Genomic DNA, 21,725 nt, shown 5'->3' on the forward strand with positions numbered 1-21,725 from the left:
CGATTATTGTTTTAAAGGTTAAGACTCGTGTATTTCAGGCTAAAATTAATCACATCTACTTTACTACAGTACATACATCTTTTCAAAGGTATTGCATCGTTTCAGGGAATTTAACTCTATAAAAACCTTCTTCATCTTCTTCGTCTTCTTCTTCTTCTTCTTCTTCTTCTGTCGCATCATCACTGTGACGATGGGAATGAGGATATAGCTTTCCCCAAAATAATCAGCTGATTCTTGCCACCCTCTGAAACTGAATAGCCTCTGGAATGTCGACTCCAAGAGGATGATCGAATTTTTATTGCATCTCATCGTAATTATTACCAGATTGATTTGCTCCTCATAATATCCATTCTGAGCAAGCATGACTAGGTTCCGTGAAGCGTTGAAAAAGTCATTAATTCTGCCAGCGCATAATTCCCTTTAGGGATATTCATTTCCCTGTGGTCATTAAGATCCACCCATGCCATAGTTATGTTTACCATATTTATTGAGATGGGAAAACCCCTCATAGCAAGTAAAAAGAAGTTTCAATATTGTCACTCAGACCGCTTTTATGTTGATAGCTTTTCATTTTCGTGCATCTGGACATTTTATGGAAAACTGATTAGCTAAAACGTCAACGCTTTTCTCAGGTTTGGACAATCATTTCAGGTAAGAAAAGATATCTCTTCGACGATTTGTCAAGCACTATGGTAGGTTTATTCCAAAATGATCATAACATCAACATTTATTTTTGTCAGCACACAAAGGTGTTGTGCTGCTTTCCTCCTGTGTTTCTCTGTTTACTATGTTCACATTGCAAGCTAACTTCTGGAAGGTTGGCCCCAAGAAGATGACAATTTTAACTTGTGTTTCAACAATACCACTACTGCGAAGATTAGAACATTGCTCTCCTCCGGAAAATATTCTTACTTAAAAAAGTAATTAATTAATTATTATCGAGATAAGCAGCTCCAAGTAGTAGGCAAGACTGAAGTACACCATATTTGTTGCAACGGGAAAACCCCTGTAACACCAAAACATTATATGCTTCCCGATAAGGTCACTAGCAGACGATATTCTGCCCATTTTACCTGAACGATGGTCAATCTGGCAGTTTCTCCTATATGCGATTACCAAAATTTGTCATTTTTAATAAGGCACACTGAAGCAAAATCAGCGTATAAATAAAAAATATGGATACTGACAGAAAGCCTGATTTGCGTTATGTTTATGTATGTAATTTTCCTAAAAGTAACTTGAGATTCAATGAATTTATTTCAGCTTCGAAACACCATATCACCTCAACGGTTAATCCGACTGCAAACCACAAATATGGCTGCTGATGACGTCATAGATTGCATTTTCGTATGCCAACTAGACCCTATGCTGACCATTATACAAACTGACTGAATAAAATGCTCAAACTCGTATTCAGCCAAAAATATAGAATCATGTTATTATAGTCCATGTTATTATAGTCCATGTTATTATAGTCCATGTCATTATAGTCCATGTTATTATAGTCCATGTTATTATAGTCCATGTCATTATAGTCCATGTTATTATAGTCCATGTCATTATAGTCCATGTTATTATAGTCCATGTCATTATAGTCCATGTTATTATAGTCCATGTCATTATAGTCCATGTCATTATAGTCCATGTTATTATAGTCCATGTCATTATAGTCTATGTTATTATAGTCCATGTCATTATAGTCCATGTTATTATAGTCCATGTTATTATAGTCCATGTCATTATAGTCCATGTTATTATAGTCCATGTCATTATAGTCCATGTTATTATAGTCCATGTTATTATAGTTCATGTTATTATAGTCCATGTCATTATAGTCCATGTTATTATAGTCCATGTTATTATAGTCCATGTCATTATAGTCCATGTTATTATAGTCCATGTCATTATAGTCCATGTTATTATAGTCCATGTTATTATAGTCCATGTCATTATAGTCCATGTTATTATAGTCCATGTTATTATAGTCCATGTTATTATAGTCCATGTTATTATAGTCCATGTCATTATAGTCCATGTTATTATAGTCCATGTTATTATAGTCCATGTCATTATAGTCCATGTTATTATAGTCCATGTCATTATAGTCCATGTTATTATAGTCCATGTTATTATAGTCCATGTTATTATAGTCCACGAGTCTCTTCCAGGACATTGCTTTAACCTCAATTATCTATTAATGCTAACCTCAACCTTTTTATTTCTGTATCATCACTTCGATGTGTCCCTAAAAATTGATTTTCTTCTTTTAATAATTGTAGTTAAACCTGACCTTGATTCCGCGTAGGAAATTGCATTGACTCAGAGAAAATTACTCCATGTGACCATGAGAAAATAGCTTTTACACGACTGATATTTTGATTATTTATAAGGAAACTTCATTGGGAAGTTACCTGTGAAGTTTAAAACTAAACATTTAAGAAAGAAAAAGAACCGATCGACATAAAGAACAATGAAAGTTACATCAAAATCAGTTAAGTTCAAGGATGTTTAAGATTAAACCTCTTCAAAGGAAATAACTTTTCCCCAAGTCATTTATATTCCCGAGTTCTGATGAGTCGTGACAGCTATTAAATATTTTATTTCAGATTAAAATCTTTAACAACGCCAATTAAAATAATTTCTTAAAGCAGTTTTAAACCGCTCCGGTGGCCAAGTGGTTAGAGCGTCCGCCTCGGATGCGGGAGGTCGTGGGTTCGATCCCCGGCCGAGTCATACCAAAGACTTACAAAAATGGTACTAACAGCTGCCTCAGCGTATAAATAAAAAATATGGATACTGACAGAAAGCCTGATTTGCGTTATGTTTATGTATGTAATTTTCCTAAAAGTAACTTGAGATTGGCGCTCATCATTAAGAGGTTAGTGTTAGGACTGGTCGGCCTGGTGTCAGGATAATGTGACTGGGTGGGACATCATGATACATGTCTGCGGCATGATGCCCCAGTGCTAGACATCACTGAAAACTGCCACATTGCAGACATCGTAGCGATATGACTGAAAGATTGTTAAAAGCTACGTTAAAATCCAAATCACAAATCACATAAAGCGGTTTTAAAATAAAAGCATATGTAAAATGTTAATATACATTTGAAAACAACATTTTAAACAACTTTTAGTCTTCTGCAGGGTGTACCGCATATCAACAGGGGAAGGATTTGAACTCGTCTGACGACATCTATGTAACCGTAGTCAAACTGTATATCAAGAATGATTTGAACACCTTTAGCAACATACACAATGAAAGCTGAGATGATTTCAGTACAAAAATTTATTCTTTATTTTTTAACTTCAAATCAGACGGATCGTTCGCATATGTCGGTGAACGGTTTTGAAGCGTTGTACTTTCAGTTAAATTTACCCCGAGTAAATTTATCCAATTCTGATGTTTAAAAGAAATTAAATGGATTTTAAAACTTTATTTTAACTCTAATTTCTCCATTATTTTTCATTATTTTATTCCTTTTCAGTGACACAAATAGTATTAACGTATGGATATTTACTTAAACATATATGGAAAATACAAGCAGCCGACTTTATTTTAATTAATCTTTACTTTTTTTGGCAATATTTAATTTCTTTCCTCGTCTGTGATATCCTCAAATTAAGCGAAGGTAGTTTCCTTGCCGTGAGTTCACCTTTGTTTAAATATTCATATACCACTTACAATATAGATAACATGGCATTTAAAGTGTTGGTATAAAGCAAATTGATATACCAATACTATTGGCATATAAAATCGTGATCCGCCCATGCCGCAATAGTGCGCATATATAAACATTCTCGCAACCGCGTGCTATTGGTTCTAGATCAATGATGAATTTCCAAACATTAATCATTAGTGACGTATGAAAATAACGATAAAAAGTTTTAATAATCCCCGTTTTCTAAACGAATTTAATATGGTACACAATTTCATCGCAATCCTTTCTGCTTTCTGTTTCTCCCTCCCATCTCACGCATAATGAAAAAAAAATACGCAGAAATCTGGAGTGAGAGAGAAAATGTTTTTGGGTTGGATGAAAACCTTGAAATTGAATTTACACCAAGTAACCTACAAGAATATGGTTCGTCGTAATGGTATATGTGCACTTTCCTTGGGATTTATCTACAGTGTTTATATAATCAATGATACAAAGTTGCAACTCCTGTCGACATTATACGGTAAATTTCTCTGTTACGCGGTACCCATAACGTATAGGATTTTCGCTTGTGTCATCCCAGGTTGTCTCTGGATATATGAATGATGGTAAAAGTTAAGTCAAACCGACCAAATGATGAGAGAGAGAGAGAGAGAGAGAGAGAGAGAGAGAGAGAGAGAGAGCCAGTATGTGAAAGGCCTAGCTAACCAAGTGTTTCGAGTGCTCTACTTTCTTTATTAAAACCATCTTTCATGTTTAAATCATAAGTGTGTATTATATTGATTTAATCAATGCAAAGAAAAATTGAAACTAAAAAAGAAAACAATCAACTTAGTAATATGCAAAAGGGACTGTGAATGCCACAAAAGGCATAGAACTACATTTTGTAGCGGACACACTGGGGAAATATTAGGAATTCATTCATTCGGTCAATACACAGCTGCCTGTAGTAAATCTTAACTCCGTTCGAAGAGCAAATATATGTATTTGTATGTTATATAAATAAACAAATATGTATAGTATGTACGCTGTATCAATGACATGCCACTCGTTGTATAAGTATTCCATTAAATGAAAACTCGGCAAGCCTCGTTCCATTTTAATGAAAAATGTGTACTTCTCGTGGTATATCATTGACACAGCGTACATGCTATATATATATATATATATATATATATATATATATATATATATATATATATATATATATATATATATATATATATATATATATATATATATATATATATATATATATATATATATATATACATGTGTGTGTGTGTGTGTGTGTGTGTGTGTGTGTGTGTGTGTGTGTGTGTGTGTGTGCGTAAAACCTTAAAACTCTTGCCCTATCTGGACTGACTTTTAATTTGTGGGTATAGTTTCGTGCTTTCAAGCAATACATCACATAACACTTTAAACTTTATTGTCACTCTGAAACATAATACAACATAGTGTCACCTTTTCATTTGTATATCACCGCCAACGTGAACATAAAAATGCTTTTCCCCTATTATCTTGTGTAACCTAGCTCCATAATGGATTCCACCATTGTCGTCATCATTTCCTCCTAGTATATTGAACTCCCTGTGGTCATTGAGATGTCTATCCAAACTATATTTATGTTTTCAATATGTTTTACTATGGGAGAATCCCAAATGATAAAACGAAACAAAACGTTCAATATTTTTCTCCATTTAGACATAACATATTTCGTTTTTTCCATTAGCAATCTAGGTATTAGACAAATCACTGTAGTACATATAATGATCCGCTAAAAGCCCAAAGGTCTGTTGAGAGGTGGATAATTATTATTGCATTTTAAGAATAACCTGAACTTTTGCCATACTACAAAGGATTCTAAATAGTATAAAGGATGGGACTTCACCCTAAAAAGATCCTGAAAACTTTTGCATTTTGCTGTCATCGCCATTGCGAACACAAGAGTACTTGCTTTCTCCCGTCGGATAATCTGCTGATCTATTCGTGGAGACGAATTTGTGTCTGGGAAGTTTACCAGAGAAGATACAGTTCGCCTCTCTGTTACGCACTGGATACCAGTTCAAGAAAGATGGCATATCCATTTTTCTTCGGTATCATCATGACAATTATGACCGTAATCAGATAGCTTTTCTTGAAATGATTTATTGATTCGTCGCAAGGAAACTTCACAGACTATGAGACATTATCTCTAACAATATCGTAATGTGTATCACCATTCTGTTCCTGTATTATCATTATTGTGGACATAAAAATAGAATGCTTCTCCCATTGTGTTGCAACTAGCTAACCTCGATGCCACGTCGTCATAGACCTGCATTATTTCCACATAGAACATTCCGGCTACATTGCCACGTCATCATAGACCTGCATTATTTCCACATAGAACATTCTCGCTATATTGCCACGTCGTCATAGACCTGCATTATTTCCACAATGAACATTCCGGCTACATTGCCACGTCGTCATATACCTGCATTATTTCCACAATGAACATTCCGGCTACATTGCCACGTCGTCATAGACCTGCATTATTTTCACATAGAACATTCCGGCTACATTGCCACGTCGTCATATACCTGCATTATTTCCACAATGAACATTCCGGCTACATTGCCACGTCGTCATAGACCTGCATTAATTTCACATAGAACATTCCGGCTACATTGCCACGTCGTCATGGCCTGCATTAATTTCACATAGAACATTCCGGCTACATTGCCACGTCGTCATAAACCTGCATTATTTCCACAATGAACATTCCGGCTACATTGCCACGTCGTCATAAACCTGCGTTATTTCCACATAGAACATTCTGGCTACATTGCCACGTCGTCATAAACCTGCATTATTTCTTCATAGAACATTCCGGCTACATTGCTTTTATTCAGATCCAATTAAGCCACGTGCATGCTTCAATTATTTCAAAAACCAACCCCAACATGCATATAACATTAGAAACAAACCTTGAATATTTTGGTTCATTGAGACCGTGCACACTTCGAATTTTTCTAATCCGTCCAGACAGATCATTATTCCAATTGTTTTGACAAAATAGATGGAAATTCTATTCAGAATACTGCACGAACTCTGGAATGTTACTTCCAAGGAAATACTAATGTAACCTTTCTTTATCTCTATCATCACCATTGATAACATCGTAAGATTTCTCTTCCACCATGTTATATTGAACCACTTTCCGTAAGGAGTGTATGATGTCTTAAAATCACTCATTATTCATTCCCTCCTAGAATGGTCAAGCTTCTTGTGGTCATTTGGATCCGGGGAAAGCATAATTATGTTTACCAAACCATTGTAATTGGAAAACCCTTAATAACAAGAAGATGCAGTTTTAATTATTTTCTTCTGTCCATACTTTTCTTAAGTAGACAGGTAGATCAATAAGGAAAAAGATGGTAGGATTAAAGTTAGTCTCTTCCGCTTGATGTACAAATACCAAACATTACACATCAAGCTATTTACAAGGTTGACATCGTTGTGTAGCAAAGAGAGTTCAAATTCAGTTTGTCGTTGACGATCAGTTACACTTTTCCATCGGTCGAATGATAATTGGATGATCTAGCAAACGTTCAGTTTTGTGAGGATCCATCGCTTTGACACAAAGATATTGATCTTAACCATGTCAAATGTTCGCTAATTAATTGAAAGTATAGACGGGGTTCAATCCTTTCACTTTGCAATTGTTTTGAGGTTGTCTTGCTTGTCTCTATACTTTTAGCCGTAGTATTTAGGTCCACCATAGGTAAAACTCAAAACAGTTTCCGCCGGAATTTTTTCGGGCATAGCCCCTAAACGTTAATCTTTGATGCGACGGTAATAGCTATGAGGACGAAATATAAAAATGCAGCTATCGGACGGTCCCCTAAAGGTTACAAGAACCACGGGCGTATTAACCATTAAGCAGACTAAGCACGTGCTTAGGGCACCAGGGCCAAAGGGGGCACCACAAAGTTGAGAAAAGGGTGAAAAGAAAAAAAAAACGAATGAAGATTCATTAAAAAAAAAATTGATAAAACTAGTGCAAATTGGTCATAATGTTCTGTTTCTTGACCATGGTGCACCCTAGGGTTATCTTCCCAGGTGTACGTGGAAAGGAGGGGGGCACCAAGATTTGTCAGTGCTTAGGGCACCAGTCAGCCTTAATCCGCCCCTGACAAGAACGCTTTACAATTTTAAACGAGCGTTGGCTATCACATACGCGTACATGATGACATTGTCCAACTCATTAGGTGATGCAAACTTTGGGGACTATTCGAAATGCATTAACATAAAATCTTCACTTATGATTTCAGAGTGTTTAATGGGTCTTCCCTTATTGTTGAGGAGTTGAAAGAATCAATCAGCTTGTTCCAAGTGGGGTTTTCTTGTTTTTAATCTCGAACGTTGAGCCAGTTTTCCCCATAAGCCATTCGTACCTTACTTTGAATTTGTCTTCGTCTTCTGGAGTCAGACATCAAGAAATATATCCTCTAGTTTCTTGCTTCAGTTTCAGACATTTGTTGACATGGCCTGAAAAACTCTATTGTATGGAGTGATGTTGGTAAAATTCTGTGGGAACAATTTGGCACTGACCCACTCTCCTGTCACATCGCGTTCTTGGTCGTCGTGGTGATATGGGTGACATTACACAGGTATGACATACAGGAAAGATCCGGTATATCTACTCTATGTTTGCTTGATGGTACAACGAATGCAACTTGATATCTCGCAGTTAAAAATGTTTTATCGTAATACAGTGAAATGCAGTCATTTTTATACTACACATATGCTACAGTTGTTATATCAGATAATAAGCCGATAATTGACGTCGCGTTTTATTCTGAAATGAAGTTTTATACTGTCTTGAGTTTAAATCGATCAACTTCATTTGTGCAATCATCAACAAACTGTGATTGTTACATGCAACTTGTAAACAACAGAAAGACTTAATGTATTAACTATATTTGATGTCAAAAGCGTGGACAATTTGATCCCAGTGTGTTATTATTATTATTATTATTATTGTTATTAACACTAGTCGGCGAGTAGCAAACACGGACATTGTTCATACAATCGCTGGTTACATACAATACGGTCACGGTCACGCCGCTTGATGGTTTTCAACAGAAATGGGCATGTGATCAATTTCTAACTTTAAGGTACCAGTGGGGACGTCCATTAACTATGTCAACAATTTTTAGGCAATTTTTACCCCCTCCCCTCCCCCCTTGTCAAAAACTGTGAAACTTTCAGTGACCCCCCTAATAAAATTTTACCCCCCACCCCTACAAACTAACAATATTTTATACGGCTGGCTTTTATGCTAAAAATAGAATTATGGAAATTAAAAGGTCTACAGATAAATTTTAATACATTTTTTTTACTTGTTTAACAGATTTCAAATTGACTATAACACTTTGAATTCATGAAAAAATTGAGAGTTTATATTCTAGCTTCTATCATCTTCCCATGGGGAAGCCAAATGTTCCTCAATTGTTATAATGGGCATAGTGGCTGATTCATTCATTTCTTGTGGAACCGATACACCCGACAAGTCAACATCATCTTCATCTAACCATTCTGCGCTTAACATGTCTCCATGAGCAATAATTGCCATCAGCTCTCTCTCTCTGTCTATTTTTTGGCAGCCACTCGTATTGGCCGAATTCTTTGCGGTTGAGGAGCATGTGGTAATTGCCTAGGCCCAAGATCGCGTTGTCGGTGCTGTTGAACATGCTTCTTCAACATAACTTGTGAAGTAACATAGAGGTGACAGATTTTGCAAATAAAAACAAAATATGATGATGCAAGACTATGACTTCTTTGCAAGGGCTCAACCGGTTTAGGATTAAACTAGTGGGCTGTTGACGGGCGAGCGAGTGTGTGCCATACCAACGCACCGACTAATTTCCTATTTTTTGATTTATTAAATTTATTGTAAAAAAATAACATTGTTGACGTCAATTTATCTTGAACTCCCCCCTTCCCCCATGTCAACAATTGTCAAACTTCTTCAAACCCCCTCCCCCCTATTTTGTTGACATAATTAATGGACGACCCCAGTAGAATTTGACCAGTCAGAGATTGATTAATTGATACACCTCCAAATTTGCATGAATCAATGTTATCAAATTGTATTTTCATCTATCCTCGAATTTTCTTATTTTTGGACGGATCATTTTCGGATTATCGAGGCATTTATATAGTAATGGTAAACTTTGGTACCGAATTTTTAATTTCTGGATTCAGAAGGCGGATTTCCGGATTAACGGAGAAAATAAACGTTTAGGAACTCATTTCCTGTTGAACTATGTCTAGATAGTCCCGATAACGTGGTTTCCGGATAAACGGATGCCGGAATACCAAGGGTCCTCTGTATGTATGGCATCATTCACATTATTCAAAATGATTACGTTAAATAGAACTTTCACTTCATACAACAATGCTAAAAATAGCCTTTGTTTATCAATCGTAAATCCAACGTTCTTACTTAAAGACCGTTTTTTTTAATCGTCACCCAGTTGTAATTGCCAAAAATAATCCAGTATCAACCATATTTTTTTTTTCATTCATCAAATTCTTTCAAATCTACAATATGCCGGTAACTAGTTATTTTATTGTTGGGAATTTTGTTCTTTGTTGTTGTTTCTTTGTATAAAGTTACTGACTTCAGCTTACGCAAGGCGCAGAGTAAATATTTTTCGCCTCTCTCTCTCTCTCTCTCTCTCTCTCTCTCTCTCTCTCTGACGACGGCAGAATAGTATAGAAGATTCGATGTTAAGGTATTGGCTTTTTTAATCAATCGGGTAGCATACACTGACTAACTTAATCATGAGTACTGGACACTTTTTCGTAGTTTTAAGCATTGTACCATTTTCACTGCTCTGTTCTCCATAAAAATGCAGAGACAGAGACAGAGTTTGCTTGGGGGATGAGAGTGTTGTATGTGACTTATAACCCTTCAATATCGGTTATAAATCATTGTTATTACATATACCGGTTCTTTTAAATATTTAGGCTACAGTTTACTTCTTTTGAAATGCTTACTGATGTCTATTTTTATTACTAATTGTGTTAATTTACATTCAAAATTATATTTTTGAGATTGGTTCTCCAAATAAACTAGCACTTGTAATCTTAGGTTAAAAACAATCGAAAAATAGAGTTGCCTATTTCCTGTCCGCATCTTTAAAAAAAAACTTCTAGTGCTTTCCATGCCTGTCCAATTTAGTCACGAGCTGCTCACACGCTGCATATCAAGAGAGCTGAGTCTATTATATGAATGCCCTCTTAGCGGTTAAAAAGTTGATAACCTTTTTGCTGCCCTAGTTAAAATGGGTAGCTCATTGGCAGCCCATGCACCAATAATATGCATAATCATTTTGTTACTTTTCATGTGGACAGCATTTTGAAGCATAATACTTCCTGAGAAATATTACAGTGCTTAAAATGGCATCAGGTATGTCACTGTTTGCTACCATAGGTCACGGGTTCGAAACCCGCACTGGTAAGCTTGGATCCGCTGCCGAGATGTGTCCTTTAAACTACTACTTACAAACTCTGATATGAATTTGCATACGCATAGCGTTGATGTACCTTGTGAGTTTATACTTTCAATACATACGTTCCCTACTCGTATTACAGCCTTCGTTATTCCTAACAACAGCATTCCGTAAGAACGTATACTTTTAATTACTAAATTTAGGAGCCTAAAATACAGATACTCTCAAAAAAGGCTTTACGGGTGCCATAACGCCCGCGGGGCACCGTTTTAGGGACCAGTGATCTAGTCAAATCAAGTGGACAAAATTAACATCAAGACACTGCTATCAGTGATTTTCACTGACATTCCTTTTTTTCTTGGCTGAATCTTGCAAAAGAAGAAATTCCGATATGCTAATCATGGGAGTCCGCAGCTCCCGCCCCCATTGGAGGTTTTAAAAATTCTTTGTGCGTATATAAATATAATCCTTTGATTTTGTCTTTGCACCCCACTCAAACCCAAATTATGGCTTGTCGCTCCCCTGGAAAATTTCCTGCTCGCACCTATGATACCAAATGTGTGCTCTGACAATGTGACTTACTTATAATAGTCTATCTTTGGAAAGATTGTTGTTCATTTAATTAAAAAGTAGTTAGTGTGGTCATTTTTCATGTAAAGCTTAGATTAGTTATTTACACCGGAACTCAAAACTAGTCTTTTTTAATAATAATAAAAAAACAAATAAAAAAAATTAAAAGATTAAATAGGATCTTTGCTGAACATTCTTGCCCAATTTCTGCTCAGTGGTAACACTTCTAATACTATGACCTACCCTATATAAAAATGATATTTTGGAACAGCTTTCAGGAATTGTTGCTATATTTTAAAACATGTGCGATTTCCAAAACTATATATGTTGTTAAAACCTCATTGATAAGCTTCAGTGAAAGCTTAGAGTTTTAATCTTTTAGTCTTCCTGGTGGTAATTGTAGTCTACTGTTCTTGAAAAGATTCGTGTGCCTCTGTTTGCACTCCATACAAACTTATCTCTGGTTTTGGCTTTTGATTATCCTATTATCAGTTTTTAAGTTTTTGCAGCAAAATATCTGGTATTTGGCGTGAGGGTTACTTAATGAAACCCTGTACCTGCTGCCAAGAGGCTATCAGAAAGGGAAGCTGGTAAAAATCGTCTGAAGGTTGCTTCTTGCAGTTGTGAATATTTTCACACAAACACTGATTTTACAGCAACAAACCAATCAAAAACACTCGAGAACAGTAATAATAACAGAGTATTCATAGTACCGTCTGGAAAACGTAAAATATACTGCTGGATGTCTAGTTACACTAGCGGAACAGTAATGAAAGAACAGATAACGCAGCCAAAACTGCCATGTAGTCACTCGTTTCCGAATGGAAGGTTTCATTTAAAAGCTCTTAAATCAACATATACGTCATAAAACGTAACATATGAAGACCGAAAACTCCACAAACAAACTTTATAACATTAAACCCACTATTAGTGAGCGGTATCCTTCTTGTATAACACATCAGAGAGATGATTTGTTATTGCTCCGGTCGCGTATCGCACACGCATACTTGATTCGTGCATACCTCCTCAACTGCGATCCTCTATCGGAGTCTGCCCTGCCAATGTATATGAGAAAATCTTGGACTCGGACTTTTAAGAGCGAGCGGTTTATACAAGAAATATCATTCACGTTTGAAAGAGTATATATATATATATATATATATATATATATATATATATATATATATATATATATATATATATATATATATATATGTATATGTATATACGTACATACATATAATAACTAGCTTTGTCTTACCTTTTGACAGTTATTGAGGTGCTTGTAGTCATTGGCAACATATTTAGTTTGTCATGATGATAAGAGACTGCAATTTATAGTCCGTATATGTTTTTAAATTGCATGTCCTATTTAAGTCACATGACCCCGTTTTTATATACTAAAGGTTGTTTTTTTTTAGTTTGACCAGCATGTCTATATCTGGCATAATGTACCTTCTGTTGTGAGAGCCTCTGCTTCAAAAAATATACCGTCTAATCCAGGGGTGTCCAAACTTTTTGCAAAGAGGGCCAGATTTGATAAAGTGAAGATGCCCGGGGGCCAATAGTTCCTTCTGACGTTTTTTTAACCACAAAAGTTACATGCAAACATACACTGTTATAGAACAATAAATAAATAAAAAAACAAATAAACAATAAATAAATAAAACAATTTTCACTGTCACAATTATCTTTATTTTTCAAATGGCAATGTAACTAAATATAAGCCACTCAGGCAGAGCAGACATGAACAACTCTAAAAACACAATTCTGCCTTTCATTCATATCTGGAGAATCAGATAACATTGAACTGTATGTAATACCTTAAATTTCCATGAGTTAGATAAATATCTTTGCCTCATGGGCATTTTAAACAGGAGTTATAACTAATGCAAAGTTTTCTGTTATCATTAAAGTTATATATATATATATATATACATAACATCAACAGTTATAAGCAAATCTTATTCAAGAGTTTAATAAAATAAGTGTCATAAGTCCAAGTGCATAAGTGTACATCAGTCGCCATGGCAGAAATGAGTGGAGAAGGGTTCGCGTGCTAGCGGGCCATAATAAATACATTATATGACCGAAGCTGCGGGCCGTATGAAATCTTACCGCGGGCCGTGATTGGCTCGCGGGCCGGACTTTGGACACCCCTGGTCTAAGCCATAGGACTCACAATTTGGTTCAACTGAATCCTCTTCTCTGAGTCACTTGCAAGCTTTGGAGACTTGTTCATAGTCCTTGACATATATTTTCAAACTCCTCCAGAGAACTCATGCTTGTATCACTGACGTACTGCTCTTCTCTTCCCTAAAGCCTTAACGATTAAAATTATTATGTTACGTGTATTTACGCCATTTCTTTCCACTAGGTACTGGTATTGGAAACTTGCCCATTCATGTAATAAAATTTAAGTCAACTTTACTCCCTACTCTTATCACAGAAGGCGTGCAATTATTTCAAATCTTGATTCGACGTATTTTATCTCACTGTGAAGCGGTTTTAACTTAAGTATGAAGAGTTCGTTTCTCACAACTGGATTTCCCATGGTAGCGGTGTCCCTCCGAAACGTTTCAGTCGCTTCTACTTTTAAGCGAATGTTCACTTTTGGATCTGACATTATCTGAATCATACACAGGCCACATGAATGTTGGATTCCATGTTGATTATAGTTTCTGAGAGGAATTCCAATTCTGATATCTTTCCAGGATTTAGAGATTCGTTTGCCAACATCAAGTGAGCAAATATACTCAGTTTGAAACGTAGAGTGATGATATTTGAACAGATGTTGTTTCAAGAATCTTAATTACTAGTGCAACGCAACGAGTGTTTGATCCAAGTCACACAAGTCAATACTTTTCTGTTAAAAAAGATGATGCAGAAGCTTATCTGAAATTCGTCAAACAAGCCCCATGTTATTATGGATTATGTACAAATTGGAATTTTTTTCGTACTTCAGATGCCATTATTGTGATTTTTTTCTCTTAGACTTTAGTTGCCATTATTGTGAAGGTTTTTTCAATCTTAACAACAAAACTTGGGATTTAATGCTGTGTCTAGACAAAAAAAAACTTTAACAAAAGTTTTAGAGAAAATTCATATTTCAATTTCATGATTTAAATTTCCAGTGAAAGAAATTGGCGACAAGTAAAATAGTTTGGGAAAACGTGTTCTGGCTTCAATAGAAATAAAACTCAATGTGGATTGTATCTTTATTGACCGATACTTTTGATTTAAATTGCAAATCTTCCATCTTGTCCTGCAGAAATCTGATACAAATTTGAGTCATTATGGATTCTGTTCACAACGATGAGAGCTATACCAGACCAATTCATCATGCTGACTCATGCCAATATGCGTAAGTTTATAACGTAATTCATGTGTGTGTGTGTGTGTATGTGTGTGTGTGTAATTTGTATGAATTATTCATCCATTATCACTGTATGTACTATCAAACTTATAAGTCTACACAGTTCTGATCAGTCACTTTTTAAAGACATGGGCAAGCCAAAGTTTTTCTAAACAGGGGACAGGCCCGAAGACAGTTTGTAAATGAGAATTCATTCTGTTGCATTGCAAAATCGATTTTCATTCAACTACGTGCTAATAAAGTAGAGTAATGGCAAAATGGAACACGCTGTGTATCGTGACTGCAACCTTGCCACGAATCTCTCTGAAGTACATTTGATACACTTACATTCAGCCTGTTCACACTTTTCTGCACGATTTCATGATTAGTGTCCATAAATATTTACATTTTGACAGAACACGACAGTATCTTCATATCTGCGAAGACGTATAGACTTGACATTCAGCTACGAGCTGCGCGTGTTCGGTATGTAAACGTCTTCTACTTCGATAACGTTTATTTTTTATAAAACATTTCATCCAAAGTGATTTATTCGAGGTTTTCTTCATAAACCTCGTGTATGTTAAGAACAATGCACTTTTTTTTCTTTTGGAACGCTCTAGTCTAAGTTTGGAATATATATCCAGAATGACAAGCTGATGTATAGATGTCGTTCGTGTTTTTAACTGAAGTGCTCATTAGTTTGGATCCTTACAAACTGACTGTTGAGAATTTCCTTTATGCCAGGAGTGCCATATGTTACAACAAATCCTGGCTTCAAATGTTGCTCTTTTTGAGAAAATACCTGTCATTTAAGTGATTAAGGTGTCAGCCTCGAATGCGAGAGGTCGCGGATTCGAACCCGACTTAATTAAAAAGGTACTAGCAGCTGCCTCGCTTGGTGCTCAGCATTAAGAGGTTAGTTTTAGGACTGGTCGGTCTGGTGTCAGCCAGGATACTGTGACTGGGTAGGACATGATGTCATTATGTCTGCGGCATTATGCCCCAGAGCTAGACATCACTATAAACTGCCACACTGCAGACCATCGTAGCGATATGCCTCAACACTGTTAAAGCTACGTTAAAAATCCAAATCACACACACACACACTCTGAAGCTTTACCAACATATTTACTCTCCTGTATAACACCATAATAGATGGGCAGCTCGAGCGGCTATATTTGCTGCATGCGAAGTTAACACTTCCGATAAGACGTAAATCGTAATACAGACTTTCATAATAAATACTTTGAAAACTTTCGAAAAGACTTTGAGAAATCTTCACAGGATGAGAGACTGTTAGAGGTCTACAGTTAATTGTTGCCAATAGGTGTCGCTCATTCCTTTCTCTTTTCCTGACCGAACAATACACCATATGTACCGTCCAGTCCGTTACACAGGTGTTCGACGCGAGCTTGATGTTGAGAAGAAGAAAAAAACAATAATCTGAAGGAAAAAATCATACAGAGTGACAAAAATACCTCATGTTAGAAACTATTTGAATGGATTAAATTAATGAGAGTATACATTAAAGTATAATGGCCCGTTAGCACTATCCATATCGTAAAATACTTTGGAACCGTTTATCCATTAACGATAAATCTAATTTAGAGAAGACAGAATGCAAAATTGGGTAATCGTATATAGCACAAGTACGTGTCACGGTTTGATGATTTTCAAGGTTTTGAATATGTTACCTGTATGTATTGTATGTGGTCACTCCAAAACATAAACATAAATATATATTGCCTATATGCATTGGTCCGAAAGGGTGCGGGTTCAGATCGTATTATCCGACCAGTCTCGGTCAGGTACCTTAGCGTGTTCTTGGGCAATGCACTTTAGTCCAGTTGCCTCAGCACTAGAGAGCCTAATTGTGTTGCTGTGTCGTAAAGCAACAAACCAGACCAAATCCTTTAGATTGGTTTGAATGGTTTAACATCATAAAGATCATTATTGTATTACTGACAAAACCTTGTAGGACTGAGTTTATTTTTTTAAATCGTGTCTGTAATATCGTCTTTATAAAAGCATCAATATTCACACATTTCTGTTGTAATTTATGTTAACAGAAAAGAAGGACTTCCTTTTGCGCTTTGTGGACTCTTGCTTGTTTTGGGTGGGGTTTTTTGCAGAACAGATTATGATACGATTACTTGCATAAATCAGACTGGTTTTGGTTATGGTATTTTAATGCAGATCGACACGCATAGGTTCTTTTAATGTCGATGATGCATTGTAATAAAGAGTCTAATTCAAAGAGCCAGGACACACGAAGGCAGCCGACGTGGGCTGATCTGATGGTAGTTTTAAAACACGCAACATTTCGGTCGCCGAGTCCAGCACGCAAATCTCTGAGCCACCTGGGTACCTTGCTTAGAAAAGTAATAATCGTGCATTGCCATCTGTTTCATTGATATTAATCATTGTATGCAATGTTTTGAAACACCCCCCACCCCACCCCTTCCGCGATGCAATATAGCCCTGATACGTTCTTCTGCATGTCGTTAGAGGTGACTAATGGAGGCAGGAGTCAAGGTGGCTCAGTGGTTAGTGTGCAGAACACGCGGAAGAAAGATGCGAGTTCGATTACCCTGGCGTGTCCTTGGACAAGGCATTTTACTCCCATTGCCTGGGCACTCAATAACCTTACGTTGTTGCGCCGTAAGACACCAAACAAACTCAAGCCAATCATGGCGCTTGTTTCAAACATTCCAGCAGGTTCTGTTTGGTCCAGGATGGTCTGATTTTAGTCGCAAAATATTCTGCTGACGTACTTTAATTATAACAATATGACCATGTTGATACTGTTCTTCGCATCATGTTGAAAGTTATTTCTGTGTTGCATGGGGATGGCTTTCAAATAGAATGGAAGATAGGAAATAAGTCTGCATACATTTCAAGAAAAAAATGTACTCTATAGAGTATGTCATAATAAATAAATGCATTCAAAAGATGTACAGAAAATAAAAATGCTATCAACAATTACTTCAGAATGTGTTTCCAGGAACCGATAGTAGGGAATTAAGAAAATTATTTGTTTTGACGTAAGAATATATAATGACATGGTTATAAGAAGAAAATATGTCATGGGTTGGTTGGTATTAATGGCATTTAAATCATTAGTGGCTATTGTTACGTATATCTGATTTAATTCATATTTATTTTAATTTAATTGTTTATCAGTTTTAAATTTTTTATTCTATTATATGATATTATAATGTAAATTTATTCACTGGAGATATTTTCCCAGAAAAAAAGTTGATCTTTCGTAAACACCAGGTGTTGATCTAATTCCTGACCTTGTTTCAGAATCTGTAGCAACCTTCGTCAACAAGTTCTACTTTATTTTAAAATGATTGGTTTTCGTCAGGGTCATTTTTGGTGTACGTGACATAAACACGATCATGTGACCCCCCCCCTTTCGATTTCGCAATTTTAGTTTTTCCATTACTGCGCATTTGTTAGTTTTAATAGAGATGCGTAGAGAGAGATTTCTCAGTTTTGTACTCTTTACACTGATGTCAAGTTATTTTGTTGTAGCCAGATTTTGAGTTACAATTTTCCTCAGATCATTTGGATTTTAAAAGGACTTTTAAAAAATTTGGAAATATTTTGAGGAGTGCTTACACAGAAATTTTGGAAAGACATTGCTTACAAATTTAATTTGGATTTCCAACACCGGAGTGTCATTATTTGTGTTTCTACAAGGAACTGTAGATAAACACAGTACTGCTACAGCATACGTCATCGTCATCCATCTTGGATTTTCTATCTTGATTCGAACTTGAAATTATTAGAACATTAATACTAGGACTTTTGCAATTTAATTCGTTGATTATTCTTGGATTATTTTTGGATTATTCTTATATTATTTTTGGATTTGATTCTTGAAACCGTAAGGTCTTGTCCTTTTTTCATTTTTACAGAATTTTTCCAGGGAAATAAATTATTTGTTAAATTTTGAAAGCTTGTTGTTTGCACTCTTTCTGTGTTACTGTTTATTCGAGGGTAAAACGCGTAACACTATATAAACCCGAGGTAATAGGAACCGAGTGTCTTTTCCATAGTCACAATGGAGGTAGATTTATTTTCATACATCAGCTGACTTGTCACCACACCCACCTCGACTGGCATCATACAAAAAGACAACATCTGCATTCCAAGAAAAAGAAAGAACAAATAAAATGAACAAAAGAGAAAATAAGCCGTAATATAGAAATGGTATCTTATAAAGTCATACGTAGTCAGCCACGTTCAGCACCTCACATGAACTATCTTTGCTCTCCAAATACCAGTATTTTCATAATCCTTTGTTTTATTAACAGTTAACGGTTCTAAATTTCTGGGAATATAATAAAATTTATATCTAGGCGTAACAATTGGCGAGTATTCAATCATCATGTAACAAAAAGGAAGTCATCTCTAAATTGAATAGTTGACGAGTACTCGATTTTACAGGTGAAAACATCGCCATATGTCATATTTGTTTAGGATCTAAGCACACAAATAAATTGTGCATAAAATTTGAGCAAAAATTAAGGTGGCTGGATAGCGCCACGAATTATTTTCATATCTTGCTTAAACAAGATATTATCTTCTTTAAAGGATATAACATCTTGTTTAAACAAAATATTATCTTGTTTAAACGAAATAATATCCCGTTTAAACAAGAACGTATCCGAAATATTATCTTCTTGAAACAAGATATTTTTGTTTAAACAAGATATGAAAATACTCAAGATTAAACTATGAATGATGCATCGATGGGTTTTCGAGCCAGATTATTTGGACGTTAGTCGTTGGCGGGATGATGTTATTTGCAAGCAGTTAAATCAGTGCAGTGCAGCCCACCAAAGATCAAAGGAGATGTAGGTACAGAAAATAGTCATATGGCTCAATGTAATGAACAAATATATGATCTTTTTTTAAAATTTGATTTTGTACCTTAGAAAGTAACTCTGAAGATGATTGATTGCATTTGCAACTTTTGCTATCTAATTTGCATTTAGTGAAACTAATTATATAGCTTTCTAATCGTATCAGTCGCCATTCACCAGTCTACATACCAACTACTTTTTGTGCCTCAACGAATATTACCCTCCCAGAATGACCATATAGCAGGAATTTTTGCGGTAGAGACATTTGAGCTATTTAGCAATTTCAGAAATTGTGGAAATAAATCCCGTTGTAAGTTACAAACATAAATATAATAGCTTCTGTAGGTAGTCAGTTACTAAGATATCACTGGCCAAAATTAATATCCAATGTTTAAAATTAAATCGTCAAATTTGACGTCAGCGAAAAATATCCGCTATCTTTAGATATTGGAATGTTGCCTTATGTGTCAAACAGTGCTTCTGACAAAATTTTAGCACAACACTGAAGTTCAGAGTAACCTCTCAGACTTTATATTTGGCAAAACTAATTTAAACCCTTTTTTCATTTCTGCAGAGCAAATTATCTGGGTTTTTTTATTCCTCCCCCTACATGATTTTGATAATTAGTATAATATAGTCTGGTTCTAAGTAACGTTTCACTTCAGAAAAAAAAGGAAATGTCATGTGTGAATTATGTATATAATCTATTCAAACCTAAGTGTAATTAGTGTGGATTTCAGTTTCTTCTTGATGCATAATAAAGATTTAATGAAGTTTCTAGGGTTTTCCTTATTTTATTGCTTATAACTAGTGATCATACAGGAATCACCATAAAACGTACGCTGGTGTAATTCGACACTGGTTTGATGATTATTTAAGACACATTTTCTGGCTGAAGCAAAAGATGTTTCAGTTTCCATTACAACGTGAAATAGGTGTCTCAATTATGTAAGAGGAAGTTGTTGTGTTTATTTTTAACCGGGTATCTCTGGATGCCGCTTTTAGCTCTGTGTGTGTAAATGTGCAAATGAGAGAGAGAGAGAGAGAGAGATTATAATTCCAACCATTTTAAGATACATAATATCAACACCGTCACCACCATTAGGTCTACTTGGCATTAATTACCTGCCAAAAATTTTGCGGACTGGTTACCCTACAGGATGTAATAAAACAAACAACAAATTCCAATTGATTTGTTGGTCCGAGGGATCATAGGTCAAGGCCAATGTAATCTTGCTGCCTTATGACACGTGATTTGTCATATGTTGTTTATCTTTTTCGTAATTAAATTAATCCAAGATCTAGATCTGTGGCTCCCAAACTTTTTCGGGCCACCGCCCACTTGGTTATCCTCAGCGTCCCACAACCTTACCCCGTAAGAAACATTATTCAGCATTCTCGTCCCCCTCGGTAATCCCACCGCCCATTTTGGGAACCACTGATCTAGATGATGTAACATTATATACGTAAGCCGAATCAAAATGTAACAAGAATAAGGGATCTAGACTGATAACAAGCTTATTGAGCTTGGCTGTCGCTCATCATCGAACACATCTGAGATCATGATGATGCAAGTTATATGCCAAACGTGATCAGTTTCTGATTTGATTATGGCCACAGAGTTGGAATAGTCGCAGCCAATCAGATACCATATTATCTTGCTGGTATCTCTCTCTCTCTCTCTCTCTCTCTCTCTTGGGCGCGCGCGCTCATGATCACGGTTGTCGTAGCTCTTGTTTATTAGTAATCCTATTCTT

At 35.8% G+C, this 21,725-nt stretch overlaps 2 protein-coding genes across 3 annotated transcripts in view; one reads left to right on the forward strand and one right to left on the reverse strand.

Annotated features, from left to right (window-relative positions):
* The window catches only part of LOC149785508 (uncharacterized), a 408,800-nt gene that overhangs the window by 285,858 nt on the left and 101,217 nt on the right, over positions 1 to 21,725 (forward strand). The gene's annotated exons all lie outside the window — the stretch shown is intronic.
* On the reverse strand, positions 1,376 to 3,499 carry LOC149785510 (uncharacterized). Its single transcript, XM_089931258.1, has one exon. The coding sequence runs from the start codon at positions 2,171 to 2,173 to the stop codon at positions 1,376 to 1,378; it is 798 nt and encodes a 265-aa protein (XP_089787384.1). The 5' UTR covers positions 2,174 to 3,499.

Source organism: Sinohyriopsis cumingii, chromosome 13 (genome assembly GCF_028554795.1).
Source record: "Sinohyriopsis cumingii isolate HCF-2022 chromosome 13, ASM2855479v2, whole genome shotgun sequence".
Taxonomy (NCBI): Eukaryota; Metazoa; Mollusca; class Bivalvia; order Unionida; family Unionidae; genus Sinohyriopsis; species Sinohyriopsis cumingii.